At 45.9% G+C, this 14706-nt stretch overlaps 2 protein-coding genes across 3 annotated transcripts in view; one reads left to right on the forward strand and one right to left on the reverse strand.

Moving 5' to 3' along the window:
• Positions 1-945: 945 nt before the first annotated feature.
• LOC125943924 (dolichol-phosphate mannosyltransferase subunit 1-like) lies at positions 946-6531 on the reverse strand. The gene is made up of 3 exons (XM_049663490.1): positions 6317-6531; positions 3922-4021; positions 946-1317 (listed from the first exon to the last, which is right to left on the reverse strand). Exons 1-3 carry the CDS (start codon positions 6412-6414, stop codon positions 961-963), a joined length of 555 nt encoding a protein of 184 aa, XP_049519447.1. The 5' UTR covers positions 6415-6531; the 3' UTR covers positions 946-960.
• Positions 6532-6668: 137 nt separating this feature from the next.
• The window catches only part of LOC119445647 (uncharacterized), a 32261-nt gene continuing 24223 nt past the window's right edge, over positions 6669-14706 (forward strand). The window contains exons 1-2 of one of the 2 annotated variants that reach the window (XM_049663489.1): positions 6669-7320; positions 8451-8587. In XM_049663489.1, coding sequence (XP_049519446.1) covers positions 7134-7320; positions 8451-8587 — 324 coding nt within the window. In that variant the 5' untranslated portion in view covers positions 6669-7133. The remainder of the gene's footprint in view (positions 7321-8450; positions 8588-14706) is intronic. The other variant, XM_037709924.2, reaches the window with a different exon arrangement.

The following is a 14706-nucleotide window of genomic DNA, read 5'->3' on the forward strand; positions in this document are numbered from 1 at the left end:
TTTGCACCTACGTTTCCATGGTTACGGTAGAAGCGTAGCGTATTAATTTACCGTATTGCATACATTTTGATTGTGCGCACCACAAGCGCATGGCTCTTGTGTGAGCATCGATCATGGAAGAGCCGCCGTTTGGGGGGTATTGGTAGTTGGCGGAAGAGCCGCCGTTTGGGGGGTATTGGTAGTTGGCGGAAGAGCCGTCGTTAGGGGGGTATGGTAGTTGGCGGATGAGCCGTCGTTTGGGGAGTAATAGTAGTTGGCGGAAGAGCTTTTCTTTGAGATACAATTGTTTTCGACGGCCGCGCGCATCTGTCCCTTCTGCTGTTGTGCTGAATCGTCGCGTCGCGCCTGTCATGAGTGCCAAGAACTTTCGGCGCTCGTTCACAGCAGCATTCAAACGGGCTGCTATTCTCCATGCCGAGGAAACTAACAACTGCGCAGCGGGACGCAAGTTTGGAGTCAGTGAACGTGTGGTGCGGCAGTGGCGGCTTCAGCACGAGGAAATTTGGCCTCCCTGGCTACTGTGTGCGGGTGGGTCCTCTCTGCGTGGGTGGCTGTACCTCGCGATGTCATGGTGCAGTCGTTCGCGAAGTGTGGACTCGCACTTGATGACGACGTGCTGTGGGACCACAGCAGCTATGACGGCAGCAGTGCTAGTGAGGTCGACTCTAGTGACGATGAGTAGTCTTAGCAACCCCGTCAATAAATTTCCCTTGTGTGAATGCACTCGCGTGGTTTTTCTCCCCCCCCTTTTTTTTTGAGACATGCAATTTTGGGGGGGTCGACCTACATTCGAGTCGACTTACAATCGTGTAAATACGGTATCTATCATAACGACGACAGATGAACCTAACAGCTTTTTTCTGTACTGACTCTAAAGCCACATTGCCACGAGTGAGAAATGCTGAACGCTAATTGTAAAGTGCCCGTGGGGCAAAACTGGCTGTGGTATGGAGGCTGCGTTTACTGAAGCATTCTTTGTAGCGTCTGAATGTGTAGACACAGAAGTCTAATGTGGCCCGTTAGTGTATTAACGTGATTGGCACTCTTAGCCTCTTTGCCACAATACAGATTGTAAATAAAGGTGTCTTCAGCAATACGGTGTGTCGTTGCTACATTGCTTGAATGCGAATTGCAATAATGTAAACATTCATTGCGAGATGGGTTTTGCTGCAATTTTTGCAGTAAAAGAAACGTAACATAACTTACGTGATGAGACAGGTCTGCATCCAGAATGATAACGAAATTGCCTGTGGCACTTTTCAAGCCATGAATGTATGCAGTCCCAAGACCAAGCTTCTTCTCTCTTGGTTTCAGTACCTTGAAGGAAAGACACACATGCACCAGTGTTTGCCTGTATGCCAATTACCCACAGAGATTTGTGGCCAAGAGACAGACTGCCCCAAAAGTAATACATCACACCACATAATTTTACTTGGAACATATCTCATCCCACTGGCACTTCAGGGCACAGTTTAGCAGCCACTGTAGGTGAAAATGGTTCAAATTAAAAAAAATTTTAAATATATTTGACATGGCAAGGCATGTGTGCAGATGACAGAAATAGCATCAAGAACGGTTTTCCTTACTAACATTTGCCAAAGCCAGAAAAAATACATAATAGGTCGGATAATACGATTTTTGGATGATATGCTTTATTTTCTGGTTCCTGTGAAGATCGTATCAACGAGATTCCACAGTAATAATAATAATAATAATAATAATATTACTATTATTATTATACATATGTAAATATTTAAAATATGCGTGGATTTGCATTGCAAGACCATTTTTTGTGATAATGCCTTTGTTCAGATCCCTTTTTGCAAGTGCGTGATAAGTTTTTTTCCTTGCATTAATGGTGCTAACAACGCTTAGATGAAATAAAACAAGGTACCAACCACGAAAGATTTACTAAAGTTAACATTCTGGAGCCTTGTTTACAAATGAGACTAAAAGCAAGAAAACAGTCGCTTATGTATGCCATGTGACACGGGTCCAAGACACTTAACAACGGTTTAATTTTAACAACGCTTTGTTTACAAGCTCTTCTGCTGCCTGCCATGGTGTGTGGTTGATTCATGTGGTTTAAAGCCCTGGAGCAAAATGCGTCGATAACGAGATCATGCACAGAAGGGCTCCAGATTATTCCGACCAACTGGGATTCCTCAGCTTGCATCCAAATCTCAGTCACAAGCAGCTTCATACAGATCGAAATGCCATGGTCATGGCCAGCAATTTCGGGCAAATGCCATAACTGTTAAGGCATCACGGCAGGTAAGACAGCATGCTTGCAGAGCGTTTTACTGTGAGACAATTTATGCAGTTTCCGCCAACCCATCACCTGCCCTGTGCAGCACAAAATGGGGCTTGCATCTGTCACTGCAGCCCCATACTAAATTTTATACACTTACGCCATCTTTCACATGCAGCCAATCAGGGTTGCAATATCAGGCTTGTTGCGTGTCATCACAAAGGCATTCAGTGTACATAGTGCAACTAGTATTTGGACTCTGAGGAAGAACAACAACACTGACACACATTCTTCCTCTGTGCCCATGTACTAGTTATGCTGCACTAAATGCCTTCGTTTCACGTGCAACTCTTATTAAAACTGTACATGCATGCACTGGTCAACTGTACTTTGTGTTGCACTGAATAATCTCAGTTCTAGCTTGTTTTTTTGCAATTTTTCTTTTGTAACATCCATGTTGACCTTTAACTATGACCCCTAACAAAAAGTTAGGGAGTTTTAAAGGAATGCTAACAATTCAAGGTCAGTGAAGGCCTTGAAAACAATGGTTTAAAATTCAATGGACTGAACTACCTGTACAAAAAAGTGTCGCAGTTTTGCCCGAAAGGCGAAGCATCAATTGCAATAACAAATTAGTAGAGAGCTATTCGAAGTAGGGATAGTAGTTTTATCGGCTGCATAAACTTGGACACATTCGCTTACTAACTGAATTAACACGCGTGGTGTCAGCGCGCACAAGCAAACATGAATAGATCGCACTCAATGACCGCAGACCACTGTCAAAACGCTGGCAGCAAGCACAGCTGCCGTAGCGAGCGAAGGTTCATGCGGTCTATCACTTCAACGGAAACTGAGCGGCGAACGCACAGCGCATACAAAGGTCAGAGCCGTGTGGAGATCGCTTTTAAGAGACGGTGCGAGCGACCGCCGCAGCCGGGCAAAGTACAAGTGCGGTTGTTGGCTGAGTAGAAGCCGCCTCCCCCCCCTCCCTCCCCGTGCTGCCTTCCCGCTTTCCTCCTTTCACGTGGGAGGATTGAGTGGCCAGTTCCCCTTGCGCCCAGTTGCAAGATATGCATTTGGTGCCGCAGCACAGCGTCGCCCCGCCTCCCTCCCTCCCATACCCCCATGGCCTTTCGCGCGATGGAAGTCGCGTTTGCTTTCCGCCGTGCATTCGCTCTCCGTGACAACGTGCGTCCCCCGCGCGCTTTCACTCGCGCATACGGTGCGCGGCGACGATTTTATCGCGCTTGGACTTAATACGGAACTTCACAGTGACGGCAGAAATCCGCTTGAAGTGTCCATATAATTCCTATCGCAATAAAACAGTGCTGTGTGTGTGTGTGCATGTTTGTGCTTTTTCGTGTTCGTGTTCCTGCTTGTACTGCTGAATATTTTATGATGTCGCACCAATCCATCCACATTGAAACTCTCGTCGAAAACCCTGCTAACAATGACATCTAGCTGCATGCTTTCTTTTGTGATTCATCAGTTCAAGCAGCCAGACTGGTTTCATTAGCCCAATGTCAAATAGGCCATTCTCAGATTCACAGGGCTTAACTTTTCCATTGGGCCATTCAGAATGATGCTTATTTCCGAGAGTGTTCGTCTGCTGTGGGTATTTCAGCACATAGTATCAGAACCAAGTCAGGAGTATAGAATGTAAAACTCACAATTTTGTCGCTCCCGTAAATCTTCTGGAGCTGTTGGGCTGCTTCGAGTGTGTTGTCTGGGCTTCCATCATCAATCACGATGATTTCGAAATCATAGCCACTGCAAATGCACAAAAAGAGGGAAGAGCAGTAAACATAAGAAATTTCATAACCCACAAAGAATTGGATGCAAGAGGATCTATATGAGTGAAACTGGTTATGATTTGTAAAACTATACAACATTTAAAAAGGTCATTAACACTAAAGCTCTCTAAGACTGGTCCTATCAATCTTACCCTATTTCCACAGCATAAAAATATGCTAAGCCAAAAACATTTAGGCAGCACTTCCAAATTTCAATCTGCACTCAGACTGTGACACCAACGATATTATATGTCAACAAAGCTAGTTGGCGAGTTTGTTCAGCATCGCTGGTGTGTAAATGTGCCTAAGAGATGAGAACAAAAGAAAGAGCAAGACACATCTTGTCCTTTCTTTTGTTCCCGTCTATTAGGCCCATTTACACGCTTGCAATATATGTAATTGTGAAACAATATATTTCCCGATATTTACGTGCCTCTTGGTGCACTCTGTGACTAAGAAATCTCAGGAGTTAGGTGCAGGTTGCAAATGCAACTACAGTGTCAATAAAATGAATTCCAGAAGCATAATTTACTTGCTCAGGTTAACTTATTTCTTTCTAGTGTCCTTTTTTTAGTGTTCCTTGTTATTGGTGTGTTGAAAATAGCAACTTGTAACGAAGTTGATCACACCGAGAAGAGCTGAACTTTCAACTAAATCTTCCTATGCACACATTCTGACTAAATGTTACTTTTATTCCGAACAGTAGTCAATTATCCGAGAAAAAGGGCAGGTATCTCTAGTGGAGGATTTATACTGATTAAGTTAAACGGTTCCACTCCCAATCTTACAATGAGACGCAGTGAGAGGTGTCGTACTACTATCTACACCAAAATCTTAACATGGATGCTGTTTTGAATTCAGCTTCCATAGAAATGCGGCTGTTGCCTCTGGGACTTGAACCTGTGACCTCGTGCTCTGCAGAGAATGTATTCTCGGAAAATCGCTTTTGGCAATACTATCGCCTTTGCGTGACACAGTGCTCAACCAGCCAATCAGATCATCTGATTTCGCTCAACTAGCCAATCAGCGCGCACCTTACAGCGATACTATCACCGACAGTGATCGCCGAAACGTCGCCAGTTGAATTTCACAGCCACTCAGTGAGCACTGCCAGCTCTAGTGTAGGAGTATGGCCAATCATTTTTTAGTATGAGGCGTTGACGCGCAGAATAAAACTAACATTAGAAACAACTGCAGTGAAAGATGAATATTTCTATGCACATAATTCATTTGCGTCCATTGTGTACTGATACATTGTGCCCTAAGCTTTTATTTACAAACTGTTGACTAAAAGCTGTTCACTCCTATATCCATCTTCCCTTCGCTACTGCCTGAAACGCAGATGTGTCTTCATATAATAATGTGACTCTGGAGTTATGTGCAAGGTGTAAATGTGACTATAGTGCCAATAAAATGAATTATATACATGTTAAGAAGATAGCGGTGGGCTAGTTGCCTTACTATTGTAATAGAAGCGCACTTTTAGACACACGGATGAATACAGAAGCAGACAAATACAGGGGCTTATGTTTATTTCCATGACCGTTCATCTGTATACAAGTGTGCTGCTTTTAGAACTGCGAATTATACACACACACACACAAAAAAAAAGCCTGAACTGTATGATGCTGTGAACAACGAAACCGATTGGCAATTACAGCCTCTTTGCATGCAATAACAGTGACAGACGTCCTGTCTACAACAAAGCTATATCGAATCTGCGGTCGATGTTATATGCAGCGCCTGCAGCCGAGAGCTCAAGAAACTGTGAATCTTATAAAACAGAAGCACACACATTTTTTCTTGGTGAGATCGCTAGATAGTGCCGCATTCGCTATATTTCATATAGTAAGACTTTCACCATAGTACACTTTCGGAAGAAACAGTTGGTAGTTTCACAATTCTATTGGGCATTACCTACACGCCCACAACAGCATAACTAAACCAAATCTTGACTAAAACAATCAACAACTGATGCAGCACAATAGAGTTTATATAGACTACTTGCAAAACTACGATTTCGAAAGTATCACAGAAAGCTGAAAACGGTGACTGACTCTGACTAGCATAGAATGATTGACGAAAACTTGCGGCCTGAACTGTACCGCGTTCCCCGGTCTAAATGCGTGAAACTTCGGTATAGTGTATTTAGAACTAACAGCCCGTAACCCATGAAAAAAAAAAAAAAAAAAAAAAAAAGCGGCATGTGCCGCCAACGCTTGGCCACGCGAACTGCTGGTGCGGACGTGTCAAAAGAAAGTGGACAGCCCACCTTTCAGACATGTAGTGGTCAATAAGCCAAACCACAATTGGCAAGTTTTCTCTCTCGTTGTATGTAGGCAATAAAATGCTGTACTTGTCGGCGCCCATTTTTGCACTTAAAACGTGCCACGACAGCAGGCCAACACGGGCAAAACTGACGTTTTGAGAAGCGGCCGCTACAGTGCAAGCGTCAGCTTTCAGCCATCATACGGATATGGCTGGCCATGGATTCTGGATTGCTGACGCAAGTAGCCAAGCGCAAAACGCAGATGTGTCATGTTTTTGAAAGTTTTGCATGGCCTCCGAAAGTTCTGCACGTCTCATGAAAGTTTTGCATGGCCTCCAAGATTGCAAAGAACCCAGCTTGCCGTAACCATGGCCGTAATGCTTCCATGTTCGAGGGCATCTCCAAGCCGTTATGAGAAAAATGGTGAGGAGCGAACCAGCGAACTTCAACGGCAGATTTACGGCAAACATCATTCTTTTTCATTTTTCTCTAGTCTGTCTGTCATATGCGAGTTGGTTCTTTTATTCTATGATATGCGTGTGCTTGGTACTTGCAAAAGCGGTGCCGCAGCCACTGCCATCAACACCAAGGAGCACTGTCAAATGACTGTCAACACCCGTCGACACCAATTACCATGGAGGAAAGAACAAAACCATGATGATTAACTGCCGCGGTGCTTTGTAAAGTTGTTTAGCGTAAAAACGCGTAAAGTCAGTTGGGAGAGTGCATGCTGCGTTCGTGAAAGCGTGAGCTTACCTTCGGCACCCTGCATTACTGGCGTCGCTTCGCAAGCACAGCGTAGTCAACGCCGCGCCTCACTATGACCGACTGCAATGACCCTGTGGAGGCCGAGGCAGATGTGCTGAAGAGGCACCTACGTGGATTACGAAAGCGGGGCAGCCTGTGGACGGGCTACACGGAGTCTCTGGAGGCATTCACGGACTTTCTGCATGACCTAGCCCAGATAAACATCACCTTTCGGACCGAGCACTCTGCCAAGCAAAACGGTAATGTCACAGCCCGCCTACAACCAAGCTAGTCAATCTAGTCAGTCGAGCCTTGGATAGGCGCGCTGCAATGAACAAAAAAAAAAAATCTTGCTGCTAACCGGCTTAAAAGAGATATCTGACAGTGTGGCCAGCGTAATTCACAAGGACGTCCGGGCAACACAGTATTCGTTCCGGTTCCTTGAATCTAGCAGCTACTGTATAACCACTACCTTGCTCTGCAGCCGAGCCTGAGCGCTCTAAACGAAAGTGTGGATGACCGTACAGGGAAGGCTTGTGTAATATGTATCTCTTTCATTCGCCTACTTAAATAGAATAAGGCTGTCTCCTTTCGTTTTGTCTTCGCCACGCCAATGTATCTCTAGATTACATTTAAAGAAAAAGGGGACAGACGCCGCAAGGCAGCTTCGACACCTGGCATGCAGTCCCTCACTGACCGAGTGGAACTCGCCAAACTTAAGACTTACATGACTACATCGATTAAACCCCTCACTGCAACTCCGACCTCCATTCGGACTTTCTCGACGTGAAGCTTCGCTGCTCAGTCGCCTTTGGTTAGGAGTTGCCTTCACAAGGGCATACTCTACATTGATTGGAAGGACTGACAGTGCAGCATGCGAGGTCTGTGGCACTGAAGAAACTATCGACCACCTGCTGTGCCACTGTCCACGATATGCCTCAGAAAGGGAAAAGCTTGCTAACGCGCTACAAAAACTGGACAATCTGCCGCTTTTCGTGCAGGTGCTGCTGGAACACCGCCCCCATCACTTGTCGGCCCACAAAGTGGTGACGGCACTTTTGTGCTTCTTGAGGACGACGGGCTTGTATGAACGTCTGACTAATAGTGCAATAGCACACGCGTCGGCGAAGTCGCCGCTAATTTCTTTCTCTCGTTCCCTCCTCTCTCTCCTTGTCATCTTTGTATTCCCATTTCCCCGGTGTAGGGTAGCCAACCGGACAGTTATTCTGGTTAACCTCCCTGCCATTTTTCTCTTTCCTCCTCCCTCCTATAAAGAAAAAAACAAAAAAGTTTAGCATCTGATTCACAAGGCTCTCATTCCATCATGTCCCTGGCACCACGAGAGAATAAACTTTCATTCTACAAACGATACCTATTTTCACCTACGTAGGGAGACTGCTTATGGCCAGTCGGCGTGGAGACGTTGTTGTGGACGAGAACATTCCGTTCACGGTTTTGCGGAACTCAAAGAGAAGCTGCATCTTCGGCTGGGAGCTGAAGAAATTGCAGGGTCCAGGAAGTAGCCAGGTAAGTCTAATAATGGTATCTGCAATAACAAAAGATATGTGTATATTTTAAGGCGATTAGCACTCTTCGCATAATTCAGGCACGTTGAGTCTATCTAGCTTCTTATGCTGATCCAGTGACCCAAGTTGTTATTGTGTCGGCGGTGGGCGGGGGGCCTGGTGTCCAGAGAGTGCGCGGCGAACGCCCAGCTCGCCAACACGAGAGAGAAAACGCTGCTGGCTCACGGAAAACCCACACGCAGACCACACGCAGACTGGGCCTATGAGCGGCCATTTATTCCACCAAGACTCCCCCCGACACATGTCCTTTCTCATTGGTTCTGCACATACATGTGAGCGGATGTGATGCGCCATCTGGCTGAACTAGTGCATAACATAATCAAACAGGATTGCACTAGCTCCCACAGAGGGCGACACATATACCACATTCTCCCCTTCGGGAAAAAGGAAAGTGACAGTTTGCGAGAAGTACATCAGGGTGGACTGCTTAAGACCATAAATGTGGCCCTCCCAAGTTTGCAATACGAAAACACACCAGTTATTGAAGGCATCAGAACACATACACGAAGTCCTTGACGTATCAGTCTATGGCATGTACTGTGCCTGAACTGGCCTCACCTCACATCACCGATACACATTCATTTTTTCACATCACTACACACTTGCAATAAAGAGTACAAATAAGAATACATTGTATGAAATATAATGCACTGCACAACAAACGGAAATGCATCGTACACTTGTACCACCCAGAAAAAGAAAGTATGACACTATCGCTCTGGTGTCACGGCGAGGCCCCTAGCCGCGCTATCTTGGAGAAGACACTACACCATACGCTTAAGAAACAAAATCGCGAAGCCACTGAGACCGTTTCTTAATCCGACGGGGACGCGTGCGTACCTCGGAAGAACTTTGCGTTTTGCGACTCATTTGTCGACTTCAAAGACCCTGTCGTCCCACTACTATTTCTCTCCGCTGGGTTTGAAAATTCAATGTTGGTGTCGCGAACAACAGAAGAGGGTTGCCCAGGAGGCTCCTCTTGACGTCCCAACAGGTCCTGTGGAGCTACCGATTTCGTCATGGAATCAAAGATACTTCTGACTGTAGCGACTCGGAAGTGGTAGTGTCATATGAACTACTTAGCTGTTCATTATTACTAGATGTAGGTGAGCCATCGGAATGACTATCCAAATTTGAAAACGAGTGTAAAAAGTCTATCACTTGTACAGAATACCTGAACATTCTCGGGAGAATGTTGCGCTACTGAATCCTTTGGTACTAAAGTCACTTTTTTTCATCACTGAGTATGAAAGTAGATGGTCCTATCTGGGCCTTCACAGTAAGAGGTTTACTGTACTTGAAAAAGCCTTTCCTGCTAAGTTTTATTTTGACAGTGTCTCCCATCTTGATACGAGTTGCCTGAGCACCTCTCAATTTATCTACATACTGCTTCGTTTTCCACTGTTTCTGTGCAACCTTATCTCGAACTTGAGAAAAACTGTGCGGTTCTACTACATTAATACGTAACCTAAAGTTACTGATATCTACCTTTGACCGGGGTTTACGACCATGAAGTAGGGAAGCAGGGGAAAGACCAGTCACAGCATGTGGTGTGACCCTATATGAGCCTAAAAATTCTGTAACACTTTTTAAAATGTTCCGCCCGTCTAGCCTGGCTACCTGCAAGTGCTATTTAACGGCTCGGTTGAACCTATTTGACCATTTTCCTGAGGATAATAGTTCGAGGAGAAAAAATGAGTAATTTCTCTTTCCTTTACGTACTCCTGAAATTGATTAGAGACAAACTGTGGACCATTGTCCGTGACTATAGATTCTGATAATCCTTCACGACTGAAAGCCCAGTCGAGGAGCTTAATGACATCATCCGTAGAGATGCAATTAGTACCAAGTACCTCTGGCCACTTCAAATAATAATCAACAAATGTGATGAGGTACCTAGGGTAGGACGTGTTTAGTGGACCAATCATGTCCATCCCCAACTTCTGCTGAGGTCCTTGTGGCCATTCTACTGGCTGTAACGGAGCTACATGAGGCTTTGCCAACTTATCTGCCAACAGACATATGTGACAATGCTTTACGTATTCTACAATGCTATTCATTTGACGCTACCAATAGCGTTCACGGAGAAGCTGCTTAGTACGTACTATGCCTTGATGGTTCTCATGTGCCAACTGAAGAAATGTAGGTATGAGAACACTGGTTAACCTCTGGCCACACGATCACGCATGAGTAATCCGTCTACGTAAGACAGTTCTTCATTCACATGTAGATAAGCTGTCAAAGCAGTGGGTATGCTTTTTTTATGAGGCCAACCATCGGACAGGTATTTAATGACTTTCTGCAGTGTATCGTCGGAACTTGTAGCAAGTTGTACTTTATCGACAACCGAAGTGACCAAAGACACTATTTCGTCATCCTGAATTATATTTTGGAAATCCTGTACTGGAAGCCTAGACAAGGCATCAGCTACTACATCTTCTGATCCTTTGCAATATTCAACCCGAAAATTGTAGTAAAGAAGTGTGGCTGACCATCTTGAAATATTAAGAGGCCGAGGACCTGAGTCACCAGCGGCCAGCAAAGCAACTACAGCTTGATGGTCAGTTCTAAGAGTGAAGCGTCTACCTCAGTGGTAAACGTGCCATTTTTTGCATGCGAATAAACAAACTAGGGTTTCACGCTCTCCTACAGATTATTTTCTTTCTGTCAATGACAGAGTTCTAGACGCAAATGCTATAGTTTCAAGTTTAGAATCATACGGTTGCTGTATAACGGCACCTAAACCAACATCAGATGCATCAGTCGTGACTATCACAAGTGATTCAGGATTAAACATCTTGATAACAGGAGAACATGTAAGACGCGCTTTCAACTGGCTGAAACTGCGTTGTGCATCTTCAGACCAACAAAAACTTTGCCCTTGCCTGAGCATGAGACGGAGCAGTTCTACTAGATCCGCATAATGTTGAATGAACTTGGCATAATAGCCAGCCAGTCCCAGAAAAGATTGTAATTACTGAATGTCTGTAGGAGCAGGAGCATTCAGGATTGCTTTAACCTTACTCTCCATAGGCGCAATGCCTTCAGCTGAAATCTTATGCCCCAGAAAATTAAGTTCACTGACTGAAAAAAAAAAACATTTTTTATTCAGCTTCATACTGTTTAAAATGAAGTTAGGACTTCTTTCAAATTAGCGTCATGCTCGGATTGTGTTTTACCCCACACCAAAATGTTGTCAAGGGAGCACACAACATTCTTGCAATTCTGCCAAATTTGAGACATCATTTTTTGAAAAACAGCTGGCGCAGAGGCCAAGCCAAAGCAGACACGCTTGAATCTTAATAAGCCTTCATGAGTTATGAATGTGGTGAGGTCTCTACTATCCTCTTCAAGTAACAGCTGATGATAAGCAGACGCTAAGTCTAACTTAGAGATATACGTTGCACCATGAAACATATGTAACAATTCTTCAACATGCAGCAATGGATAACCATCAATGATAATTGCCTTATTCGGTTCCCGTAGGTCAATACAGAGCCGGATGGCTCCATCCTTTTTTTGTACGACGACGAGTCGGGACACACACTCTGAAGCCTCGACGCGCTCAATGACGTTTCCTCGAGACGTCGCAGTTCATTGGTCACCTGGTTGCGGAGGGCCAGGGGTAGTCTGCGAAGCTTTGAAGATACTGGTGTCACGCCTTGCCACCGATGAACTCGGTGCAAGAAGTTTTTGACGCGACCCAACTCGCCGCTGAAGAGGTGATCAAAACCCAGAGGTACACCTGCAGGGCACTGCACTGAACGAAGTGAAGCCAGACGACGCGTCAACGACGTACCGTCAATCTGTATACATAGTTGCTAAAAGTCAAGTCCCAGCAGCGATGTCCCTTTAGTGGTTAGGTGGAACGTGACGGAGCATGACCTCAGACAAAACTGGACAGTGGCTTGAAATAAATGTTGAATGTCGATGCGCTGCTTGGGGAAAGTACGCAGGTCCACTGATGTTTTTGAGAACATGTGTCGGTCGCTCAAGTAGCGTTTGAAGTCCTCTGAAGTCATCAAAGACACCAATGCTCCCGTATCTGTTATCAGTCGCATGGAGACGCCACTAACTAAGACTTCAATTTCCAGGTCTTTCTTTGTCGCAACGGTACTGACGGTCAAGACAGACGCAGCCAGCTGATCTGCGCATCTTGACGAAGACGATGTACTTGCGGAAGTTTCTGCAGAAGAGACTCGTTGCACAGTTGTTCAGAACTTGCGACAAACTGAGGCGAAATGACCCAACGTGTGGCAGGCATTACAGCGCCGATCTCTTGCTCGCCAATTCCTGTTGTACGCTATATGTTTGGTGCTGCTACACCGATCGCATGTGTGACGTTCAGAACTGAAAATTTTCTTCTCAACCTGGTCCTTATACTGTCGGTTTACCAGGGGCTGTGAGTCACCACGGGTCCCGGAGGAGCCGCGCGACAAGTGACTGCCATCTTGACGGCTTCCCGGAAGTCGGCCATCTTGTCGGCCTCTCAGAAGAAGTCAACCATCTTGCCATGTTGAGTGGGCGCCATGTTGAGACGTTTCAACTTTTTGTACGTTTTCCGTACGGAATGCACGGTTTGCTTGATTTAATGCTTCTAACGAGCGGCCACTTTCTTCCGCCTTGTCGAGAGACAGGCTTTCCCCATGGGCCAACAGCTTCTCGCGAACGCTGTCATTTGCTACACTATGGATTATCTGGTCTCGGGCGCGCTCGTTATATGTTGCTCCAAAGTTGCACTGTACTGCCTTTTCCTTCAACACAGTAACGAAATCCAGAAACTCTTCTCCCGCAAGTTGTTTTCGGCTCGGGAACTCGTGTGTCAGCCAACACATTTATCGATGCGGCGAATAACCTGTCAAGTAGCAGCACCAGCTTTCTAAACTCCAATTCGGGCGGATCCGTAATGGCTGCCGCTGAAGCTTCTCCAATCGAATGTCTTGCCGCTTCCTGTTCTTCTTCCGCAAAGTACCGGCGCTGACCTTCTCGTCCCAGCACGCTGATGAGTGCGGATGCTCGTCGCGTGTCCTTCCATTCGCCGCTGCCTGCCACCTCTAGATGGGCCTGAAAAAGTTTTTTCCATCTCAACCACGGTATTGGCGGCGGGCCAGGTAACTCGAGAAACACAGGTAGAGTGAGGGCGAAGGAAGCCATGCTGAGGAGGAATGAAGGGTGTGGAGACAAGCAGGACTTGAAGCAGCAAGAGGAGACAAAGGCTTGAAGAGATGCATAGTAGGCTTCGGCGGTTAGGCCTAAGGACGTCAAGTACGTCGACACAAGTTTCAGACCATGCAGAAGGAAAAAAAAACTAACGTTCCACTCACGGAGTTCGTTGGATCCCCGTACTTCAGCTGGAACTGGAGCGGGATCCTATCCTCGTCGCCAAACTTGTGGTGGTGGCGGCAGGTGGGGGGCCCGGCGTCTGGAGACCGCGCGGCGAACACCCGGCTCGCCGACACGGGAGAGAAGAGAATGCTGCTGGCTCACGGAAAACCCACACACAAACTGGGCCGACCAGCTGCTTTTTATTCCACCAAGACTCCCCCCGACAGATGTCCTTTTCTCATTGGTTCCGCACATACACTTGAGTGGGTGTGATGTGCCATCTGGCTGAACTAGCGCATAACATATTCAAACAGGATTGCACTAGCTCCCACAGAGGGCGACACATATACCACAGTTGTCTGCTAGCTTGGGCCACTGAGTCTGTGCTATTGGTCTTGATGCCATTGTGGTCGTTCCATCATCGTCATTCCAGCTTTGTTATCCGACTCATCATGCAGTCATCACATTATCATGATCATGCAGTGGTATCATCCCATCGCTGTCACGCCCTCATCGTACCACCGTCGTCATTTCAGAAATGGCGTCATACTGTTGTTGTCATACTGCCTTTGTCATTCCATCAACATCAGTTATTTGTCATTCCATCGTAATCATTCTGTCATTTAATTGTGATTATGCCTCCATTGTCAAGCCATCGTCATTACATCATCATACAGCTGTTGTGCAGTCATTGTGATACCGTCATCGTTATGCCATTGTGGTCATTCCATTGTT

This window comes from Dermacentor silvarum, chromosome 3 (genome assembly GCF_013339745.2).
Source record: "Dermacentor silvarum isolate Dsil-2018 chromosome 3, BIME_Dsil_1.4, whole genome shotgun sequence".
NCBI classification, from domain to species: Eukaryota; Metazoa; Arthropoda; class Arachnida; order Ixodida; family Ixodidae; genus Dermacentor; species Dermacentor silvarum.